The 23,899-nt window shown below is 35.4% G+C and overlaps 2 protein-coding genes across 29 annotated transcripts in view; both read left to right on the top strand.

Moving 5' to 3' along the window:
- rhbdl3 (rhomboid, veinlet-like 3 (Drosophila)) overlaps positions 1-5,481 on the top strand; it is a 75,131-nt gene extending 69,650 nt beyond the window's left edge. For 10 of the 17 annotated variants that reach the window (XM_073952965.1, XM_073952963.1, XM_073952960.1 and 7 more), the window contains 2 exons: positions 866-926; positions 3,747-5,481. In XM_073952965.1, coding sequence (XP_073809066.1) covers positions 866-926; positions 3,747-4,018 — 333 coding nt within the window. In that variant the 3' untranslated portion in view covers positions 4,019-5,481. 17 annotated transcript variants of the gene reach the window in all.
- Positions 5,482-10,866: 5,385 nt separating this feature from the next.
- Positions 10,867-23,329, top strand: znf207b (zinc finger protein 207, b). Of its 12 annotated transcripts, none has more exons than XR_012407134.1 (12): positions 10,901-11,031; positions 11,443-11,569; positions 11,650-11,788; positions 16,558-16,746; positions 16,824-16,899; positions 16,983-17,053; positions 17,273-17,415; positions 17,927-18,019; positions 21,318-21,462; positions 21,741-21,888; positions 22,670-22,852; positions 23,054-23,329. XR_012407134.1 is itself a non-coding variant. In XM_073952392.1 (12 exons), the coding sequence occupies exons 1-11, from the start codon at positions 10,991-10,993 to the stop codon at positions 22,828-22,830; spliced, it is 1,404 nt and encodes a 467-aa protein (XP_073808493.1). In that variant the 5' UTR covers positions 10,901-10,990; the 3' UTR covers positions 22,831-22,852; positions 23,054-23,329.
- Positions 23,330-23,899: the final 570 nt, after the last annotated feature.

The raw sequence follows: 23,899 nt of genomic DNA, 5'->3' as shown, positions 1-23,899 counted from the left end.
ATCCTAAATCTTGAGTCATGGCCTGTATTTATTTCTTATGTACATGAGTGCTGTAAAGTTGTACGAAAGTTTAATCTGGTGCTGTAATATCAATCTGCTGCATCTGTTGCTATTGCTGTGCCTTTAATATAACATGAACACTCCAGGGGGTCCAAATCCAGTGGAAAAAATCAAAAGGCTGACAGCTTTTTATTTGCATGTTTTGTTTTTTATGTAACTGTTACCTATAAATTTTATCTTCTGTGTGTTATAGATAAAATGGGAATTCTAAGTCTAATAGTTTAATAAAATTAATTAGATTTTTGGAAATCACCAAGCAACCTCCACACCCCATCCCAGGGCCACCACTTTGGAAGCCACAGGTATAGAGGCCAATTTCAAACAGCTTAAATAAATGTGTTATGTACTGCATAATGACTTGGTCACAGTCATTAAATATTAACACTGGGGCTATCCACAGTTCTCTCGTCTCAGAGCATGAACCCTCCTGTACTTGCTCAGCATTTCAGATAGAACTTTTTGTGTCAGCACTGTTACATGGTCAGGACTCAGATTACAAATACTTTGTCTATACAAAAATGATCTCTCATCAGGTCAAATGAAATCTGACTCAGTTGATTTTAAATATTACATGCAAAACTGACCTTTAATTAGCTGATGAGTCACAGGTGCTAATGTTGCTCTGACTGCCACATCATCACTGAAAACGCCTGAGCAAATATCCATCTCATCTTGAAATAATAATAAGCTGGAGTACCAAAACCAGCTCCCTGGAACAACAGCAGAACACTTTAGGAAATACAAATGTGCTTCTATCTTCCTACTCTTTTCTCCTAATTTGATGTTTCTGTCCCACTCTTTGCAGAACTGGTCAGGGATGAAGTGTCAGTTCAAGCTCTTTCGCATGGCAATGGCTCTGGTGTGCAGTATGTAACCTTTGTTTTTAAGATACTTGTGCTTAATGGACCCTTCTCACAAGCCTGTTATGGCGCGTTTACCAATCATCAGCATCTTAAATCCTGAAATTTTTTCATATTTTGATTTAAAAAAAAAACCATATGAACATTTCTACGTATTTGTGTATGTAGTATATCATCTCTGCTTCAAATTACCAAATTACCCATAACAAATTACATTTCTAATGCTGTGTCTATGGGACTGGACAGTAAATTTGACGTTATCCTCCCCTCTGGCTGCCGTCATCAATCTCACACAATTTTTTTCCTTTTTCTGAAAGTGTTTATAACATCATCGTGGAGATTTTCTTTTATTATTTGACCAAATTTTAAAAATAAATAAATGTGTTGTATTATCCTATTCACTGCCAATTCTCCCAAAAAATCCCAACTATGGTGACTTTCTTTACTGAGGATCCCGGAAATGTGAAAAGGGTCTATATATAAAAGATCCATGTTTCTACTGAAAATACTTTATTTTAACATGACAAACATTATATTAAGGTTCAATTCATTTTTATTTCAGGGGCTTCTGTACAAATGTTGCTGTTTCTGTAAAAATAAAGAATATTTAATAATTAATAGTATGAAATGGGTTCAGTTCGGCAATAAGAGGTTTCATTAAATATGCCAATGTCGTTGTCCAGTTAAGTTCAGTTCAGTTCAGTTCAGTTCAGTTCTGTGTTTATTCAGATCACTTCATGAATAGATCAGTTTATTCAGATCAGAAGACTTTATGCAGTTTCTAATTTTCTAAGTCATTTCTAATAACTGATTTATTTTATCTTTGCCATGATGACAGTACATAATATTTTACTAGATATTTTTCAAGATGCTTCTATACAGCTTAAAGTGACATTTAAAGGCTTAACAACTAGGTTAATTGGGTTAACTTAGCAGGTTAGGGTAATTAGGCAAGTTATTGTATAACGACGGTTTGTTCTGTATATATATTCTGCATTTTTACAGAAACAGCATATATATATATATATATATATATATATATATATATATATATATATATATATATATATATATATATATATATATATATATATAGCTTAAAGGGGCTAATAATTTTACCTTAAAATGTTTTTTTTGTAATGAACTGCTTTTATTCTTGCTAAAATAAACCAAACAAGACTTTCTTCAGACAAAAAAAAATATGATCAGATACACTGTAAAAATATCCTTGCTCTGTTTCACATCATTTGGGAAACATTTAAAAAAGAAAAAAAAAATCAAAAAGGTGTTTAATAATTCTGATTTCAACTTTATTTGTGTTATTAGCTTTATTAAAGAGTTAATTCACCCAAAAATAAAAATGATGGTATTACTCACCCTCATGTCATTGCAAACCTGAGACCTTTGTTTGTCTTTTGAATCTAAGGTGAAATCTGACAGCTCCTCATCCTCCATAAACAGCTCCCGACTCGCGTTCACAGAATAATTTAGTAGTTCAGTCAGAATATTGTTAAGCATAAAACAAAAATCATGACTTTATTTAAAAGTTAGAGACACTGAGGAGAGGAAACTATTGAATAAAGTCATTATTTTAGTTTTATGTGGACACAAATGAATTCTCATAGCTTGTAAATATCCCGAATGAAACACTGGAGGTGTATTTATTCAGACTTTGAATGAGTCGGGAATCTTGCCATCTGTGGAGGATGAGAGAGCTCTCAGTTTTCATTATTAGGTGAACTAACACTTTAATAATTTTGAGCTATGTATAATTACAAGCAGCTAACTTCAAACCAAACACAAAACTTAACCCTAGTTGAGTTAATTAACACTAGTTACAGTGCATATGGAAAGTATTCATAGCACTTCACTTTTCCCACATTTGTTTATGTTACAGCTTTATTCCAAAATTTATTAAATTCATTTATTTCATCAAATGTGAAAAAAATATTTTATTGAAATTGTTAGAAATTTATTAAAAATAAAAAAACTGAAAAATCACATGTACATAAGTATTCACAGCCTTTGCCATGAAGCTCTAAATTGAGCTCAGGTACATTCTGTTTCCACTGATCATTCTTGAGATGTTTCAGCAGCTAAATTGGGCATGAATTGGACAAATTCAATTGATTGGACATGATTTGAAAAGGCATTCACCTGTCTATATAAGGTCCCAGGGTTGACAGTGCATGCCAAAGCACAAACCAAGCATGAAGACAAAGGAATTGTCTGTAAAGACTAAAATTGAACTCTTTGGAGTGAATGGCAGGCATACGTTTGGAGAAAACCAGTCACATTGTCAAAATATCAATGCTTCACTACAACTGAAGTAAATGTCCTTGAGTGGCCCAGCCAGAGCCCAGACGTAAATCCTATTGAACATCTCTGGAGATATCTGAAAATGGCTTTACACCGTCGCTTCCCATTCATCCAGACAGAACTTGAGATGTACTGCAAAGAGGAATGAGGAAAAGTTCCCAAAGACAGGTGTGCCAAGCTTGTGGCATCTTATTCAAAAAGACTTGAGGCTGTGAATACTTAAGTACATGTGACTTTTCAGGTATTTTATTATTTATTCAATAAATGTGCAACAATTTCAAAAAAATCTTTTTTCACTTTGTCATTATGGGGTATTGTGTGTAGAATGTAGAAAAAATGTAATCCATTTTTGAATAAGGTTGTAACTCCAAAAATATTTGGAACTGTATAAGTTACAATTTGACATTTATTATATTGGTTATAATCGATTTGTAATTTAAATAAAATGTAATCAGATGTAAGTAATTGGTTGTAGCCAATATAAAAGTTTATTCTCTGTGTCTACAGTGAGTGTGGAGTTTGGCCGTGCTGTCTGGCTTCGGTGCTATCCCCCAGCCTTCCCACCATGTCCTAATCCCAGCTTTGTGGCCCATCTGGGGGGTGTGGCAGTGGGCCTCACCCTTGGCGTTGTGGTTCTTCAAAACTATGAACAGCGTTTGCAAGAACAGTCCCTGTTCTGGATCTTCTTCAGTGTCTACACACTCTTTATCCTCTGTGGAATCTTCTGGAACATTTTTGCTTACAATCTCTTGGATGTCAAGTTACCCCCGCCTCCTTGAAGCACAGAGTTTGTGTGTCTCAAATGACTAACAAAATAATCTAGCTGTTGTAAAGGTCATAAATGACTAAACAAATGTTAAGTACCTTACTGCAGTCCTCCTGCAATGTTCGTGTTAGTGCCTAAACCATGCCAAGTTCTAGCATCGTCGAAGCGGTTCAAAAGAGCAGATTGAGATTTCTACGCAGTGATGAGTGTAAATTTGCTGGACAGGCTGAAAAGCGCTTTTGACATCTTCATACTTTGAGGGCTTTCAGCAATAGCACAAATATTATTTTCAAAATAAAACTGCTGCAGGCTTGTCAACTGAGTATCATTAATAAATATCAGTATTTTATGAGAACATTTGAATAAGTGTTCTATATTTTTATAAAAGATAAAGACATGAGGTAGTATGAAAGCACTGATGCAGTCTGTTGTGTGTGTGAGAAGAATCCTTAAAAGATATTTAAGAATAACCAAAGTAGCAAGGAAACAAATGAACAGCAAATAATTAGTATTACAAATGTTTCAGTGTATCACTCTAGCTGGAATGCTTTTTAATGAATCCGATATTATCCAAGGAGACTAACTCCCCCTCCTCTTCAAAGTTGAATCACTACTGTCATCCTTGCAGGAAGGGAGTTTGTGGCACCAGAATACAAATCTTAGTCCTAAAATTGATTTACTAAATTATATATTTGAATCATGTATTATAGTAAGAACAATGTGACTTGCAAAAGTGACAAAAAATCATTTTGAAAGTCATTTTGAGAGGTATATATGACACAAAATGCTAAATTGGTATTGTTATAAGCTGTCTAATATATACATGCTTGTATTACTGTAGTTTTGGAATTGTGATTGTGTACCTCAAATTAACATCTACTATACCTCGAATACTGTAAATGGTCAGTGTTTTTCTGTTGGTGCTGTAATATTTTTGGAGGTTTTCTGAGTGTCTGTTCCTCTAGTAACTGGTTTGCACCTTTAAGTTCTGCCAGTGATTACAGACACTGATCCTGGTACAGCTTTGTGTTTACTGTGAGTATCTTCTGCCTGTATGTGGCACCACTGACTCAGACTAACATGAACAGAGGAAACCCAAAATAAAATCCTCTGCTTCTGAAAATTAGTAAATGCAGTACTTTAATGCCAGTTTTGTGTCCTGAACAACAGGAAAAGCTTTCACAATGTGTATAAGCTACTTTGCCATTTATTTATTGTTTTATTTTGTTTTGTTGCTTTTTCTATCAAAATGTAATGAAACATGGAACTTGAAAAGGGCAGTGACACTGGAAATGCGAATGCGTATTTCAGCATGCACATATTTTGCAGATTTGAGATGTAAATATGGAAAACATTATTGGAAATGACACTTTCACTGATTTCTTTTATTTCAAATTGTGAAAGAAGTTTTTAAACCTGAAACATTTGAAAAAAATGTATATTGTTATTTCAATAAAATGCTTTAGAAATAGCAAATGTTATTCTAGTTAGGTGGTTTTATTACTATAAGTTATGTTAATATATAGTTTAAAATGTTTACTAAGTTATAAATTATGATTATGAATCAACTGCAGGCTAAAGTAGTCAAATATGATCAAATTTACTACAGTAGTTTGAGTGACGCACTTATTTTTATTTTTCCCTTTTTTATTTATATATATATTTACACCATCTGACAAAAGTCTTGTCATCGATCCCAGTTGTAAAAACAACTAATAATAACTTGACATCTGTTGAACTGCATCCCAATCATCACAAATAATGAAGAAGACCTATTGGAATGTGCATGGACACAAGATTCTCACAGAAACCAGTCAAGTTTAGTAAAGGAAAAATTATGATTTGGGGTTATATTCAGTATGGGGCATCCAAGAGATGTTCAGAGTGGATGGTAACATCAATAGCCTGAGGTATCAAGACATTTGTGCTGCCCATTACATTACAAAACACAGGAAAGGGGAATTTATTCAGTAGGATAGCACTCCTTCTCATACCTTAGCCTCCACATCAAAGTTCCTGAAAGCAAAAAAGGTCAAGGTGCTCCAGGATTGGCCCGCACAGTCACCAGGCATGAACATTGAGCATGTCTGGGGTAAGATGAAGGAGAAGGCATTAAAGGTGAATCCAAAGAATCTTTATGAACTCTGGGAGTCCTGCAAGAACACTTTCTTTGTCATTCCAGATGACTTTATTAATAAGTTATTTGAATCCTTGCAGAGATGTATAGATGCAGTCGTCCAAGCTTATGGGAGTCATACACATTAGTAATTCTTTTTTTACTGCATCTTGACTTTATATACTGTACATTATTTCTGTTAAGTGACAAGACTTTTGTCTAAGCAAAGACAGACCTTACTGTCCTAATTAAATAATAAAAACCAAGGCTTTCATATAAGCAACTTCTGATACCAAATGATCAAGTTGTTATTTGTTGTTCCTACATGACAAGAATTTTGTCATGTAGTGTATAGAGAGTAACTTTTGGTCAGATACTTCTAAAACCATTGCTCAAAAGTTATTAAAGGATTGACGAATAAAATCATAACTTACTTTTACTTGTTTTTGCAGTGTTTTTAAGTAAAAGAAATTGATTCACTAACATTTTAAGTTCATAGTGATACTGAAGCCTTTCCCAATGTCCTAGCCCAATTTCCTGTTTTGTTCTAAAACAACAACAAAAAAATGCCTTGGTATGACGTGTCCCAAATAATTTATTTTATGAATGTAAATATCCGCTGTGTACCTTGTAAGTATGCAAAGATAATTTTTGTTTTTGTTATCATCAGGCTTTAGCCACAAACTACAGAAAGTGCCTCACCATGTCAAGCAGCAGGACAATTTACTTTAAAGTCCAAGTAAAGCAGCATAAAGCATGACATTGTCTTACTGACTGTGAAATCCAATTCAAACCTTTGTTTTTGTAAGTGACACTTCTGTTTCTACATGCCCAGTCCATCTCCGACTTAAAACTGTGTAAATGTGAGTTGCAACTGACAGTATAAACGTACATCATGCTAGGATCAGTGAAAATGAGTCCATATTCCAATCTCAGTGTTTGTTGGAAAAAACTGTTTTTGTTCACTTTTTTGTTAAAGGTTTGTTAATCTGAAAATTCTGTTATTAATATTTTTCATGACATATGAAAGCTCTCTCATCCTCCATAGACAGCAATGGTTCAGAAATGTTCCAAGTCCAGAAGAGGAACCAAAAACATTGTCAAAATGTTCCATGTATCTTCAGTGGTTCAACTGAAATAAAGCTCCAAAATCATTGTGTGCCAAAACATAAAACTTCTGCATCAGGTCATCAAAGTAAGCATTTACTATGGCCAGTAGACTACGATGTGTTGATATTAGAGTAAGCAACACAAAACTAATAAACGCACACCCTGATCTGATATGTAATATATAATCTTACACTGCTCATGAGATTGTAGTTCAACAACTAAAGATGCATGGAATGCTTTAACAGTGTTTTTCGGTTCCTATATATGTGAACTTGGTAATTAAGACGATCACAGTAGTCTGCAGAAGCCATTAAATAACCATCTACTTCAAGGTGGGTGAAAACGCTTAAAAGAGCAGACTGTGTTAGTCCTATACAAAATTTGTTTCACTCAGAGGACTTTTACCTCTGGTGTTAAGATGCATTTCATCAATCTAATCACAAGTTGACAATACTAAATAAAAATGGGTGTAAATGAGGTCTAAACATTTTTGACCATTGCCAGAGGTTTATGAAAACACAACTAATTGTATTGCTTATGCACTGCAGACGCTCATGAGAAATGCATTGGAACATAGAAAAAAAAAAAAAAAAAAAAACAGCTGCTCTCTAAGCTCTAACTCTTAGAAAAAATAACTCAACAACTTGGTTCAAAGTTTCATGGTACATATAGCAAGGTTAGGTTTATATAGGTTAGGTTACATAGCTGGGTAAGGTTATATTATTTAGCTAGTCATTTCTGCCTGATCTGCACTGGACCATCAAAATTCCAAATGCATTATTTACTTAATGTGGTCTACAGCAAAATTAATAATGTTTTACATATCACTGTAGTTATTTGTCTAGGTACTGACTTAATCAAGAAAAATTGTTAACAATGACATACATTTTTCAAAAATGTTTCATTGATTTGATACAATTGCTTGCTTCAAACTTCAAACAAAACAAAAAATCCCAAAGAAATTGAATGTGAGTGCAGTTATGGAATAAATAAAATAAAGTTTATTCATGTATATTGCAAAAAGTACACAAAATATTTAGCAATTTTGGAATTTGTAGGATATACATTATGCAAAATCGTAAAATGTATCTCTCTTGTTTTGTTGGATATGTGGAACTTTCGTCTCACATATCTATTGTCACATTTTTATCAAAAAAAAAAAAAAAACTCTGTCCCCTCATTAAGGTAAAGAAATGTTTTAAATAAATGCACATAACTTGGTGAAAAAAACTCTTTATGACAAACTTTGAAGCATTTGGCAAGTTTTTTTTTATTTTTCAAGTTTTTTTATTGCAATAACAACAGGCAATTACAACAGATAGAAATACAAACAGAAGTATAGTACAAACAATACAAATATTTTTTGCAACAAGATAAATGCGACAATTTTAAAGAAATATAATAATGATAAAGCAAAAAATAAAGACAACGAGATAGAAAAAGAAGAAACAAAAAAAATAAGAGAGGGAACATGAAAAAATAATACAAATTAAAGCAGAATACTAAATAAAGCACATTTTATAAGTGTTAACTGCTTTCTTGTTATGAGATTACATACAGTTCCAATTCTTGTTTTAAATAATACAAAATTTTTGTTACATTTATGTATAAAGAACTTTTCAATAAATAATATGAGCTTTATACAAAATTTGAATTAAGGAATTGTTTTTCTTTAAATTAAAACTCCAAAATAATATGTCTGTAGCTTAAAGCAAAGTCACCAAACCTTTTTGACAAATGGAGAATTCACATCAGACCAGAAAGATTTAACAAAGGGACATTCCCAAAACAACATCTTACATAAATAATTATAAGTAAAATAATGCATAACTAAATATAATAATTAAATAAAAAGGACTAGGACTTTCCTGTTATTTATACTTTTCTATTAGAGACAGAAGATTAATAGCACTTTTTGTTTTCATTCTCTTAAAGGATTTTATATAAGAAAGAATCTCTTTATAATTACTTTTTTTTATTAAGCCCATAAGCAGTGTATACAACTTATACATATAACATCAAATAGGCAGAATAAGTATCTTCAACAATGAAGAGGAAAAAACAGGAACAGCTAAAAACAAAAACAAAAGAAAACAGCTAACACAGGTGGTTAAAATACATATTGAAAAAGCAAATACTACTCATTATAGGGAAAGAGCCACAGACAGTTGAAGTTTTTAGATAAATCAATAAATTAAAAAAAACCAATAAAAGGTATAGTTTAAATTCGTTGTGAAATTTAACAAGCAGCAAAACTAAGTTTACCACATACAACTATTTACTTTTAGGTTGTTCTTACTCAGTAGCCCCTTTCACACATACAGACCTTTCCGGAAAATTACCGGCAATTTTCCGGAAAGGTTGTATGTGTGAACAGGTCCTTTTTGAAAATACCGGTAAATTCGTTCTGGCTATTTTCCGGAAAGAGAACTTGTAACATTACCGGCAATTTGCCGGAATGCTGCGCTGTGTGAACGCAGAAGGAATATTTCCGGAATAAGCGCGTGCTCGTCTAGAACGTGCTGACGTAAGACTTCTGCTTTAGCCAATCACAACAGTCAGACGCATTTACGTCCGCGCGGTTTGTGAGAATAAAAGCCTTTGAATATTTTTCCAGACGCATTTAGCTGCTAGAAGTTAGTCAGATAACGTTTATATGTTCTCCTTAATGCCAACTGTGCAAATAATCATCGATAAGATGCTTATGATAAGCCGTTGTTTGTTTACCTTCAAGCTTTGCGCGTGTGCCCATGAAACAGCCTGTGAGCGGCAGCACACGCACATATTATGAACATCTCGACATGCGAATATGATCCAGTGAAAGTTGTTTACAATATTGATCATCAAAAGAGTTTGTAATTTAGTCAAATGTTTACAAATACAAGCGCAGCCGTTTAAAGCTCATTTGTGGTGAATGATGTCAGAATTTACCGGTATTTTGGAATGGATGTGTGAATGCTCTTTTCCGGAAAATTTCCGTAACGTCCTCGCCTGTGTGAACAGCGCTTTTTTGAACATACCGGTAAAGTCGTTCCGTAAATTTTCCGGATATTTTCCGGTATCACTGTGTGAAAGGGGCTAGTGAAGCCCACTACATGTTTCCTATACAAAGTACATTCATTATAAATTTTACTTTAAATAAAATTCAAGACTTTTCCAAAATGTTTTTGTAAATGGACAGTTCCAAAAGATATTAATAACAGTTTCAAAACAGTCATCCCAAACTGAACAGTTGTAGGAGATATCACTTTTATATTTTTTCATATAATGATAATGATGGATTGAGTTAATGAATTATTTTATAAGAAACCTCTTTTACTTTATTTGTTAGAAAATAACTGCGGAAGCATCCATACCTTTTCTCAACAAATATTATCCACTGAATCAGTCACACCTAGTAGACTAATAATATTCTGCTGAAATAATGAACGGATTACCCTATTATTATTTTTACAGGGAGAAGCAAAACATAATCTTCTAATATAAGAATCGACCAAATTAAGCGAAATTTGTGATACAGGTTGTGGATTGTAACGGGGGCTCTTTTCTTTCCTCAGACAACGTCATCAGAAGAGCGTGCGTGTCATCACATCACGCAGCTGCGTCTTTGCGTCATGTGGCTCTGCATTGTGGGTAAAAATGTCTTAACTCAGCAGTGCCGCGCCATTTTTTTTTTGTGTTTCTACCAAAGAGCTGTTTAGTGACGGGTTTGAATCCCTTACCGGTTTGTTTAGAAGACGATAAAAAGTGTTTATCAAAATGGGACGAAAGAAGAAGAAGCAGTTGAAACCATGGTGCTGGTATCCTTTTCAGTGATATGTGTGCCGCAGCATGATCATAAATTTAAGCTCATGCTATCAGTTTCACACTGCAGCTATGTCTGATACAAATAGACGTCGTAAGACAATTGTAAACCCGTATGTTTCGTTTTTTTTACATTTAGTTGTATTAACGTCTTTTGGGATGAAGTGGGTTTTGCCTCTCCTAAGTAACGTTAACTGCTCAGGATAAAGTTAACTGTAAACGTTATTTGTCATTATTTATGCTGTCTGAACGTTCCGAGTTATATGAATCGAACTAACTTAAGTGATAACGTTAGTGGTTATTTCACTATGAAATTGTTTCATTTTTTAATTGCTTTTTGATGTTTTTATTCCGCTTTGTCGTAGGCACGTGTGCATTAATATATGAGCCTTGACTACAACTTCAAGGTACTGCAACAGAGATTTTGACGATGAGAAGATTCTCATTCAGCACCAGAAAGCTAAACACTTCAAATGTCACATATGTCACAAGAAGCTGTACACTGGACCCGGATTAGCCATACATTGCATGCAGGTATGGACAGTTGTGCTTGTAAATTTTCATTGTGGTTGGTAAGAGATTGTTATTTAATTTAACGTTAAATGTTTTTAAAGGTACACAAAGATACAATTGATGGGGTTCCTAACGCAATTCCGGGAAGAACAGATATAGAACTGGAAATTTATGGCATGGAAGGTATTCCAGAAAAAGACATACAAGACCGGAGAAGAGTTCTTGAACAGAAATCACAAGGTATGGTGTTACAATCACAGTCAGGTAAACCAATTTATTCATAAAAGACCAAGATACACCATTCTGCAAAATTCTTTATTTGTCTATCTGTCTGTATAAAGACACAGACCCTTCGCTAAGCCCCGTCCTCAGTTAGTGTTGCTACGCCTGTCAAGCTTTCGTGCCTGGCATGTCTATTACAATATGGATGCATCAGTGTCATACATTGCCAGGGATATAATTATTTATTTTGGCGAACAGGTGTAATATCCGATATACAATCTCATTGAAGCTCCAAGTGATTTTACAAGAGAGAAGTTAAAGGTCTACAAGTCTTTGGATGCCAACAGTGTTGTTCTGTGTGGTCATGTGCAAGAAATAATGCTCCATGATGACCAGATTCAAAACCATGTAGAGCTAAAAACGAGATTCTGCCTAGCCAAAGACAAGGAAAGCAGACGGAGCTGTACAAGGCCTGGGTAATTAATCACCAACACGCAAAACGACTGCATTCTGACAGCGAACTGAACCTGTACGGCAGGGTATGTGAACCTGCACATAGAAGTAAAGTTGGTTTTATATTCACACATTCAGACTTTCTCCTAAATAATATAATTTCCTTAAAGTATTATTTGCAAACTCTAAATAGCGAAATCATATTAGCAGTAAATGACTATCAAAGTACATCATTGTTCACAGTCAAATAAACAGTGTTAATGTTGTTTTCAAGTCACACTTGCAGGCTATTTCAGACCGAATATTCAAAGTGCCATAGTAAACAATATAGGGAGTTTTTCACAAGTTGTCACTGAATGAATGTGTGAATAAAAAAAAAAACTTGAAAGTTTACCTTAATAACTTACTTTCACGTTTCTTAGCATTCAGTGTCTTTAATTTAATTAAAAATATGTAACTGTTTTTGCTGAATCTTTTCTGCAATCAAAAACGAGTAATGTGTATGATTAAGCATAGCGTGAACTTGCATAAACTGCAGAGTCCAGCATTTCTAATTAGGTCGTCACTTCTTTCAGCTCCCTTTTAGCCAAAGACGTCTGCAGTTAGCATTAAAGCAGTGTGGTGTATGGTCAAAGTTATGTTTTCTATTTGTGGACTTTCTAATTCGGCATCTTACCGCACAACACAACATGTTTGCTATTGCAGCCTGTCTTTTTTGCACCCGGGGACCCGTGTGACGTCATGTGTGACATAGGTTGGTAACTGGTCTTTAGGCAACCGATTAGAGAATAACTTGATCAAAATTAAAGCTAGGTTAGCCTAGCCGCCTCATACGCTGTTAATTCAAAAGCTTAGTTCATGCACAGCAGGAGAGGTGAAATTTAAAAATTATCCAATATTAACTAATTAAACCGCTCTTTTTTTTTTTTTTTTTTTTCGGCAAAAAATCTCTTAGATTAATTGTTGTGCAATGAAATATAGCGTTACTAACTGACGAGGAAACACGCATTGACATTGCTTCTAATTCATTCATAAAAAGAAAAGGCCAGAAAGGCGAAATTGATGGATTTGTGCTAAATATTATCATCATTGACCCATAACAATGTACAGTACCTACAACTGTCTGTACGTTTGTGTGCTTTTTATCCAGTTTCTATTCTAATTTGCAGTTAAGGGGGAAAAAATTGAAATGCAAATCAAAGTATAAATAGCAGAAGTAAACAGATGACTAAATCTCTAAAACATTGACAAAAACATCAGTGAATTGTAACGCTGACATGGACATGATGGTTATAAATGACTGGAAAACAGCTGCGAGTGAAGTATATTGATCGCAAATGCTCAGTTTGTGATCACATCTCTATTTTGTACTGTTGATAGGCAATTTCAAATCATCGTAGCTTGAAAAGGATGGAAATATGATTACTATTAGCATTAGGGATGCACCGATATGGATTTTTTGGCCGATAATGATAACCGATAACTCTTCAGACTTGGAGGCCTGTATATATATACACTAGCGCTGTCAAAAATTAGTGCATTAACGCATGCGATTAATTTTAAATAATTAACGCGTTAAAAAAATGTACGCAGTTGCAGGTTTTTTTTTTTTTTACTTCCTGTTGTGGTGGACCTGTGTTCAACATGCAAGAAATGGGTCTAAGACCAAGGAAGCGCTTTATGAACGCAAGTTTCAGTATAAACAATTAGTCACATCACCAGGCTCTCCAAAGTTTCATGCAATTTCGGGTGTTTCATTTTTAACTTTCGACTTCTGTTGTAAGTTGATACCGCATGGCGAACAGAAAAGAAAATCCTACACATTTCGTGACTCGGTGTTCCTTTAAGGTAATGAAATCACTGCTTAGGCTACGCGGTAGACTTTTAATAAGAGTATAATCTTAATCATATTAAAATCGGAGTATTGGTGTCTTATGTAAATGTACTCAAAGTCTCTGGTGAAGTCGCGAGCTCTCAAAAACAGGGCATTACTCTGCCTTTCAGCATGAGCCCTCCAAGTTTAGCGTGTTTCCTCATTAAACGCAACGAAAGCATATGCTTCGCGTTGTTGTGTCAGAATCCTTGTGAAATACAGTAATACTTTAGGACGCTTAGTTTAAGCAAATTTGATGAATGTGATCATGTGTGTTAAATCTGAGGGGAGTCGCTCCAGTATGGAAGGCCGATGGGGCCAAAACGTCTGCAGCGCGTTGTGTGTGTGTCTGTGTCAGGCCCGTTGAGGGGTGTCAGGGGTGGAGTAAGCGACGTATCCGAGTAGGGGCGTGTGCGCGCGAGCCGTACCTGAAGGACGGTGGGGGTGAGTTGCGCGCGAGACGTACCTGAAGGACGGTGGGGGTGAGTTGCGCACGACATAGGCTACCTGAAGAGCTAGGAGGGATGCGGGGGGAGAGGGGTGTGCAATGTATTTAACAACCGGTTTGCGAGAAATTATCATTCATTTGCGGGCATTTGGGAGTCTCTGTGCACTTGCGTGATACTCCTAGTCTTAGCAACTGGATAAATGTAAAGGAGGATTAAGCAAAATTGTTTCTACTCTATAACTAATGCTCTCTACTCACAGCAATAAAACTTTACAATGAGTGCAACAGTTTGTATTCTATAGTTTATGATTATAATTTTTAATTTTGGCATTTTTTTGCAGTCCACTTAGAATCCAACATGGAAATCAATCAATGCATTGATTGTTTTGAAATTTAAATGTCATTAACATGCCTGTGTTTTGATTTTTTTAATAAAAATGGCTGTCAAGCCAGGATCTTGATGGTTTATTGTGGGTATGTTGTTTACATGAAGAAATCTGTGTTACAAGTTAAACAAAAATTCTATTAAACAATTATATTGAAAATTTTAATTCTAATAAACAATTATATTTTGAATTTAAATAGTTTTTGTCTTGCGTTTACATTAATTTTACATTTAAATAGCCAAAATTACAACTTTCAGTATTTTAAATGCAATTAATCACGATAAATTTTTTTGAAAAGGTGCGATTAATTAGTAAATTTTTTTAATTTTTTTAATCGTTTGACAGCACTAATATATACACATACATGTGTGTGTGTGTGTGTGTGTGTGTGTGTGTGTGTGTATATATATATATATTTAAAGGCGATTTAAAGCAAAATACACAATGACACTCCATCAAACATATCTAAAATGATAAGCAACATGCTTACTTACTGAGTTATTAATGCACAGCAATACCACATGAAGCAAGGACGGACTTTGAAGAAATAAAAAGTCTGAAGAGAGCTCTATTATCATGCACAGGCCTGTGCGAGACAGGCAGGTCTTTACAATTATGCAATTTTTCGGCTTAAAGATATCGGCCTAATTTAGATGTCGGATCGATAACGATAATCTAAAAAACAGCATTTATCGGCCGATAACGATATGGCCACCGATATATCGTGCATCCCTAATTAGCATGACTACTATGGCGAGGGCTTAAATGGAGCAGTGGTCATAATATCGAGCGGAGGAAAAAAAAAGAAAGACAGCTGGGAAACATAACCTGCTTTGTAATTTTTTAGGTAACAAAGTTTAGATCTTTTTATGGTAAGAGGTGTGTGAGTTATTGCCGTCTATCACTGAATGTGTTAGAAATATCGAAAACAAAACCAAATTAACTCTGCTCCTTTAACGTTCCTCACACAGCTTGATCTACGCTGGTATTTCTCCCCTTGGGTTTTGGAAAGAGAAAAAAAGTCCACCATCCCGTCCAAACTTTTAGGATACCGGGTATAGGGTTGGGTATCGTTTTTTTTTTTTTTTTCGATACCGGTGCTAAATCGATACTTTTAAAACGGTACCGGTGCCAAATCGATACTTTTAAAACGGTACCGGTGCCTGAATCAATACTTTTTAGCCACAAAAAGATGGTGGATGACTCTACAAAAATATTTAGTTTGACAAAATATTTAAAAAAATTATTTTAATAGAACAATATAATTACAGTTTAATGTAAACATCAATTCATATTGTATTAACACACACATTTCCTTTGATCATTTGTTGGTTTGCATGAATTTGAGATTTGCATTATGAAATTACATTTTTGCCGCAGCACTTAATGGCACCGAAATTCATATGCTGATTTAATACCGGTACATACCGGTTACCAAGGGTTTCAGTACCCATATTTCTCAATCCATATGCACAACGCTTTGGCTTGTTTTCCTCGCTTGAAAGGTTTACAGACCTCCAGCACGTAGCTACAGTTGCTAAGCCACGATTGTTATGTGGCGGTCTTAGGGTGTGGCTTAGCGAAGGGTCAATTAAAACATCATTATAAACTTGTTCACTCCCAACAGAGAGTCAGAAAAAGAAACAGAATCAAGATGATTCTGATGAAGATGACGACGATGATGAGGACGAAGCTGGACCTTCATCATTTCAGCAGCCTACTGCTCAACCTCAGGCTGCCTACATGGCTCCAATGACTCAGACAGGCATCCATCTTGGACCTCAGGCTCAGGGCATGCCGTCTGCTGGTTATGCAGGTGGGTATGCCAGTATTTTGCTGAGTGCAGCTTAAATAAAAAAAGTGTACCTTAACGCATCGTGTGTGTTTTTAAAGGCATGCCACCCATGTTGACTGGTGTACCACCAATGATTCCAGGAATGCCCCCAGTAATGCCAGTTATGCCACCAGGGTATGTCTTTAATGTGTGCTTGTGTTGGTTAAAAGTGCATATTATGGTCCAATGTGATTTATATTTGTTTTTCTTGTTCATAGCATGATGCCAATGAGAGGGATGATGCCCCCTGGCCCAGCAATGCCTCCAATGATGCCTGGTATGCTACCAGGTCAGTTTTGTGCCTAGTTCCTGCTGATACATTATTTTAAAAGCCCAGGGCATATTAGTAAGGAAGTTTCTATTTTAAGTGATGTACTGAAATAATTTTTTTTCTGTAAAAAAAAAGTTGCATTGTAAAGATTTTATTAGATGTATTTGACAAATTGGATGGTTAAGGATGATATTGCTTGATCATAAAGTTGTAGTAAAAAATGTTGTTTTTTTGTAGGAATGCCACATCATGTTGGCAGACCTGGCATGCCTTCTATGGCACCTGCAGCCCCCGTCACAGTTCCTGGACTGGCCAGCAGACCAGCTGTGCCCATCACACAGTCTGCTGCATCCAAACCACTCTTCCCCAGCGCTGTGCAGGTACTGAGCTTACAGCCAAACTCATTTTAAGGGTTGAGTATGTGTATGGCTCGAGATTGTAAACAAATATATTTATAGGGGTCATTAATTGAATGGTAATGTGTGAATTGTCTTTAAGAGTTTGAAATCGTGCATTGCATTATAGATGCAATCAAAAATGTAGCAATGTTATGATTGGGCAACGCATTATTTTTGAACAATTGTGATGCAAGTAAAAAACAACAGCTAGTTTACATTTTATAAAAGGATAAGAAATGTTTTAATCTGAATCTAAAATGTGGCAAATCTGTACAAGAATTAGTACTTTATAGTAAAAATTGAAGATTGTCACTTTGAGTGCTGTTCCATTGACAAGTCGTTTTACTTGTAAAGGTATGTGTTTTTAAAATATATGCAGTAAGCTACATTACTACAGTAACGGACACTTCATATTTTGTTGGTGAATCATCTCAAGGGCTCAAAACAAAGCTTTTTTTTTTTTTTTTACTATTAACCTTTCTCTCTGCTTCAGATGGGGACTGGTGTTGCAAACCCCAGTGCTCTTCCTGCAAGTGCAGAGATACAGTCTGCCTCATCTAAGCCTCTGTTCCCTAACTCTGCTCAAGTACGCACAAGTTTGTGTGCTTCTTTGTACTGCAACAACGCATGCAGATCAGAGATCTTCCGATTTTAGTTTCTGACGTTCGTGTAAAATGTATATGCGCACATATTGTTATATTTGAACATGCAAATGAAACAGGGCTGCAACAACTAATTGATAATGGAGATAATCAGAAACTAATTTGATCGTCAATTAGATGTCACTATGCATCAACACTAGGGATGCTCATTTCGGTTAATTTTGCTAACCGACAGCCGCCGCTCGTTAATTGAATATTTACGGTTAACTGGTCAGATTAATATTATATTATTATTAAGGTAAAGTAGTAATGATAAATTGACGTGTCTATTTTGTGTTTGGCACGTTAAATATTGCATTTTAAAATACTGATTTATTTTAACATGCTAGCATAACAATGACAGAACATAATAACAGAGCATCTTCACACACCTGCAGTGTTTCCAACAGCATAGAAAACAGAATAAAATAAATAGGCCTGTCCTAAATTATTTTCCCCCAAAATTATTAATTTAGATTACAAAACGAAAACACTGACTGAATCCTTTTTAGGAACCGGCATAGGCTGTTTTTTTTCCAATCATGTTTTTGTCTTCCGTCAAATAAAAATAGCAGACTTCCTCAAATCGTTCACTCCACGGAAAATATGCATTTATTTAATGCCCCGGTTTTATTATTATATCACAAAACCTTTTTACATTTTTAATAGAAATCATTATTTTAAAGATTATGTCTTGATATATGGTTTCCTCTCACTCGCGGTTCAAGTGCGCGCGCTGTGTGATGAAAAGACAATACTGAAACCGCACGCATATGTTGACTTTTTGTAAACAGTTTTGTTGTTTAAATATGATATTGCATTAATTTGCATACATGCTTTATAATCTGTAAAATTAAAGCTAAAGCCTATTTGTTGTGTCTATGACACAGATCCAGGAGGCCATCAGCATCAGCGCTGGTTTGGCATCGACTCGTCTATTAAACAGCAATATTCTTCTTCCATTTTGCTTCTTTGGCAAGTATGTCTGTAGGCACGTGAGTTAACACAAATGTGTTGCAGTTGAACAAGGGGCCGATCACAGCAAACGCGCTTTTCTGTTCCAAAACTCAAGGCGTACCCGACTGCCTTTTATGTTGACAAGGTCAAAAAGCAGTGTGGTGCTCTTTTTTTTTTTTTTTTTGTCACTATGAAACGACTGAATCAGCTGGGTATTGATTGTGCAAGAGTTTTGCTGTCTATATTGTTACAATTGTAATATTTGACAATATTGTGATATTCAAGATTTGCAAAGTCATACAGCTCTGGATAACTTGAAACAGCGAGCAGCCTCTCCTATATCTTCAGTGTTTTCTCTGGGATTTTTTTCCAGCTGTTGCAGCAGACCTTTTACACAATCTACTAACTACTTATGGCGTTATTTTAATGACAAATGGAGAAATGTCGTGAGCGCAGTAAAATCGAGATCGTATTTACATGCAATAGATGTGTGCTTGCACGCCGATTTCCTCTGCTCGTGCACAAAACCTCTTGCATGCCCCCTCAAATATTCACTGCTCAAGCGCAGATCTTGTACGTTCTCAAATAAACAATGCTGATATGCAATTTGGTGCGCTCGTGTAGTGAGTATGTATGTCTCCAACATTTATTAGATTTGCTAAGATTATTTCTGAATGTCTCCAGTAGACCAGCAGAGCAGCATTAATGCATCCTGAAGTAAAGTGAAACGGCTATAAACTCCAGCAAGATAAAGTCATTATATGCAGAGCCACAGACCTTTATCTATAAATAAAGTATAATTACAGAAACTGTGTTCATCCTAACTGAAAGCTACATTGTGGTTTGCTGGCCTCCTGCATCACACACCTGTCAGTCAGTCAGTCAGCACGTAACCTCAAAGGATTAAACAAATGACACACAGCACTACTGCGGTTACAGAAACGTTTGCACTGTTATAATTCACTTTTAATATTAACTTCAACTTTTAATACGTTTTAGTGCGATTATAACCCGCTAATAAAAAACAACAACAACAATGACTGAATGTTTTAAATAGGAAGCTGCAATGTAGCCGTGGAGGGATGCATTTTGATGTGGCGCCCTGCCATGGAAGAATGAATGTAGCGGAAACCATGCCAAAATAAAAATATATTTTGTAATCGTTTAACTGAAACCATTAATTGGTTACAAACGCATCCTTTCAGTTAACGGTTAATCTATTATTATGAGCATCCCTAATTAACTCTTTAAGCTGTTTTTTACTGTACTGAATAACCTGTTTCTAAAGACAAGACTTGTGATATAGAAAAGTAAGCTGCCACAGGAATAGTGTGTTTCCCAAGTTGTCCTTAACATGAGCAATTTTAAGTGGTTTAAATCACATAGTTTAATGCAACTTGGCCTCTCAGTTGCTTGGCAAACACATAATTACTAATGCAAGCACAGATAAATGATTTTTCCCTGGCTGTTTATATACCATACTTGTATTCTTATCCATAAATGTTTGAAAGTCATGAGATTATTTTACACTGTCAATCTTCAATAAATATCTATCTTCTTTTGATTGTATGTCTACACATGGATTTGTAGGTCTAGATCAGGAGTTGGTGTCTTGTAGAGTTTAGCTTCAACACACCTGGCTGGAAGTTTGAAGTCAACAACAGCATGTTTGATTAGGTTTAAAGCTAAAATCTGAAGGACAACGACCCTCCTGGTTAAGAGTTTACCAAAATGGCTTGATGCGTGTTTCCTGTATTCACATAGATCTGAATGGAAGTCAGTTGTTTAGTCTGTTGTTGTTGTTTGTTTGGTAAACTCTTAGCTCATGTATTTTAACAGGTTTTGTAAAATGTATCTAGATGCATACATTGACTGTGTTTGTTTCTTGAGCCAAGGACAACACTGGGAAAAAGGATTAGGAACGGGGGTTTTTCTGAAAATGGTTTGGCTTCATTTGATGTCAAATCTATATATCTGAAACGAATTGTCAGTTGCAGCCCTGATATAAAACTTGATGTTAAGCTGGTTGTTTATTTATTTTAGTTGTAGATGCATGCATGCATAGGATTTTTTTTTAAAGTACATCACAAGTCTTTTTTTAAAACAAAGCTTTTGCGTTCTTTTTATACCAGTTTGCCCTAAATTATGAAGTTAGCAGGCTTATTTTAAATAGTCTGAAACGGCTATATTTGACCTTAATTTCACTTTTGTGCCATTGTTTGCTGTGAATAGGCAAAATCTCTTTTATTGCGAGCATGTTGTCAAAATATCAGTCTTGGTTTTCAGGCGCAGCAGACAGTATCAGGACCATCATCAACCAGCTCTGATTCTCCCAAGGTGACATTCCCAGCCTACACCCAGCCTCCTTCCACTTCCTCTGTGGTGCCTGCCTCCTCCAGCACTGTGGCCAAGCCCCCTGCCACAGTCACAAGTAAGCCAGCCACCCTCACCACCTTGAGTGCTACCAGTAAGTTGATGCACCCTGATGAGGATATCTCGCTGGTGAGTGCTTGAGTTTTGCTCTGACAACTTTTTTTGACCGTAAGTAATGTGAATGCATAAACTGCTGAAATAAAATACGAATTTATTCTAGTTAAAAGTAGTGCTAGTTAAAGTATGAAGTTGTGCTATGAGAATGCGTACAGTCCAAATGGGTTTTTGTTACTGTAGTTGCCTGATTGCATTGTTATTGTCTTGGCTCTAATTCAGGAAGAGAGACGAGCTCAGCTGCCTAGGTATCAGAGGCTAATCCCTCGTCCTGGGCAGACTGCAGCCACGGCTGCCTCAGCTCCCCCTAGTGGAGCAGTGGGAGGAATGATGCCTCCTCAGCAGCCTGGAATGAGACATCCCATACATGGTAAGATGTGTGTGTAGATCATTCTCCTTTTAGAAGGTTAGTCACCATTAAATCCAAACAAATTAAAATGACTTATGTTGTAATTTAATGTTAGACACAGTACTGATGTTGAGTATTTGTTTTCAACACTTCATTTGGTTTATGGATCTATATAAATCTAAAGTGAAAAGTTATACATGGAACAGAGACGTTCTTTGCCCATTCTGTAAAAGGACTTTTGTATTGTAAAGCTAAAAAAGCAATTAAAGGCTTCATTTAGTTTTTTTTTTTATATATATTTTTTATATTTTGTTTTATATCGACGCTGTGTGATACTATTATAGTTACATAATATTACATGACAATTACAAGCAAATAAAAGCAGAATTTGTTTAATGACTCCATTCTACATAACAACATGAAATGGAAACCTTATCTATCAGTTTTATCAAATACTGTGACCTTTACTGACAAAATGACTTCTACAAACTGGGTAATTAGTTGCTACAAGCAAAACCAGAATCCTTTTGGATGAATTTTCATCATGATTATCACAAACATAGCATGTTAACATCAACAATGGTTGTGTTTTGAGAGCTGTCAATACTTTACAAATCAGAAAAAAAAACATTTTATTGGAGATCATCTATGAATAAAAGATAAGTCCCCAAAAACAATACATTATTTAATCACGTTCCAATCATTAAATGGATTTGTTTATAAAATCAACATTTTGGAACATTTTAGTGGAAGTGAAAATGCTATGCATTTCCATGTTAAAGCATTGCCCTATTTCTTTCAGGTCAGTATGGTGGTCCTCCTCAAGCCATGTCTGGTTTTATGGCAGTTGGCATGCCTCCTTATGGACAGAATGCCCCAATGGTGCCCTCATACCAAGCTGGCCCAGTTGGGCCTCCCATGGGCATAAGGCCATCTGTAATGTCTCCAGGTAGCCGATACTGAAGCAGCGATGTCATCCCATTAGGTTTGGTTAAACGTTTTCTCATCTTGTGCTTAATAGTACCCAAACTCACTGCTGAAGAAAAAACTTTATACTGGACATTTGAGATATGTAATATCACAAACGTTTTGGATTAAGTCCTTAAATAAAAAGATGACCATAACAACAGTATCAATGTTACATTTGATACATGTGTTGCTTTTCTTCCGATTGTGTTTCATTCAGGTATATTAGTCAAAGGTTCGTAATATATTGAAGCTGCTGGCCTAACAATATCTCCATATTCAAGGCAAGTTTCAATGTTTTCATCTTAGTCGTGAAGCCCTCACAGCACCGTACCGTGCTGTTGGACTATATGTCCCCAACAACAGCTTGGTGAGGGCTTCAAATCATTCTTTTGCATCCATTTAATCATTCTTTGTACAGCACAAGGGTAAACATGTCTCTGTATTTTCTGTTTGTTTGTTTGATAAGTTGTAATAAAACATCATTTTGATTTTCCTTTTCTTGGTTTTGTTTATGTCTGGGGGGTTTTCCTGAACAGTGAAGTCTTCAGGCAGGTTGGTTTTTCTTAAGTCATACCGATGTAAAACAAATACTGTTTTTCGATAAGTTTGTTCTGGAGTGTTCATAAAATATGTAGCGTTAACATGCTGTTAATGGAGGCGTACAGTAAAGAGTAAAGCTCAATCACTTTCATATTTTTTACTGTAAAAAACACATTTGCTTGTTAAGTTGCATGAATGGGCTTTCCAGAAGTTTTTAAATGCACCACACAATTTGTGATGTGCTTGATTTGATGTTTCTCGGTTACCAGTATTAAATTGGTGCAGTGAAGTACAGCAAGAACACACAGCATCTCCAGGTCTGCAGGTAGGACTGTGTGACTTGTATTGCAAAGGATCAAACTTTACTGCATGTTTGTCTATTTTACTAGTGTTTTTGAAATCCTTGTGTTATAGAATGGATTCATCTCAAGAATTTGTGGCATTTTTAAAAAACATTTTATTTTTTAACCCTTGTGTGCTGTCGGGCATGTTTTCATCCACTCTGAGATGATTTTGAGTCTTA

The sequence above is a fragment of the Danio rerio genome, chromosome 6, assembly GCF_049306965.1.
Source record: "Danio rerio strain Tuebingen ecotype United States chromosome 6, GRCz12tu, whole genome shotgun sequence".
NCBI classification, from domain to species: domain Eukaryota; kingdom Metazoa; phylum Chordata; class Actinopteri; order Cypriniformes; family Danionidae; genus Danio; species Danio rerio.
The sequence above is the reverse complement of the archived record's forward strand: the minus strand, read 5'-3'. Positions and strand labels throughout refer to the sequence as shown.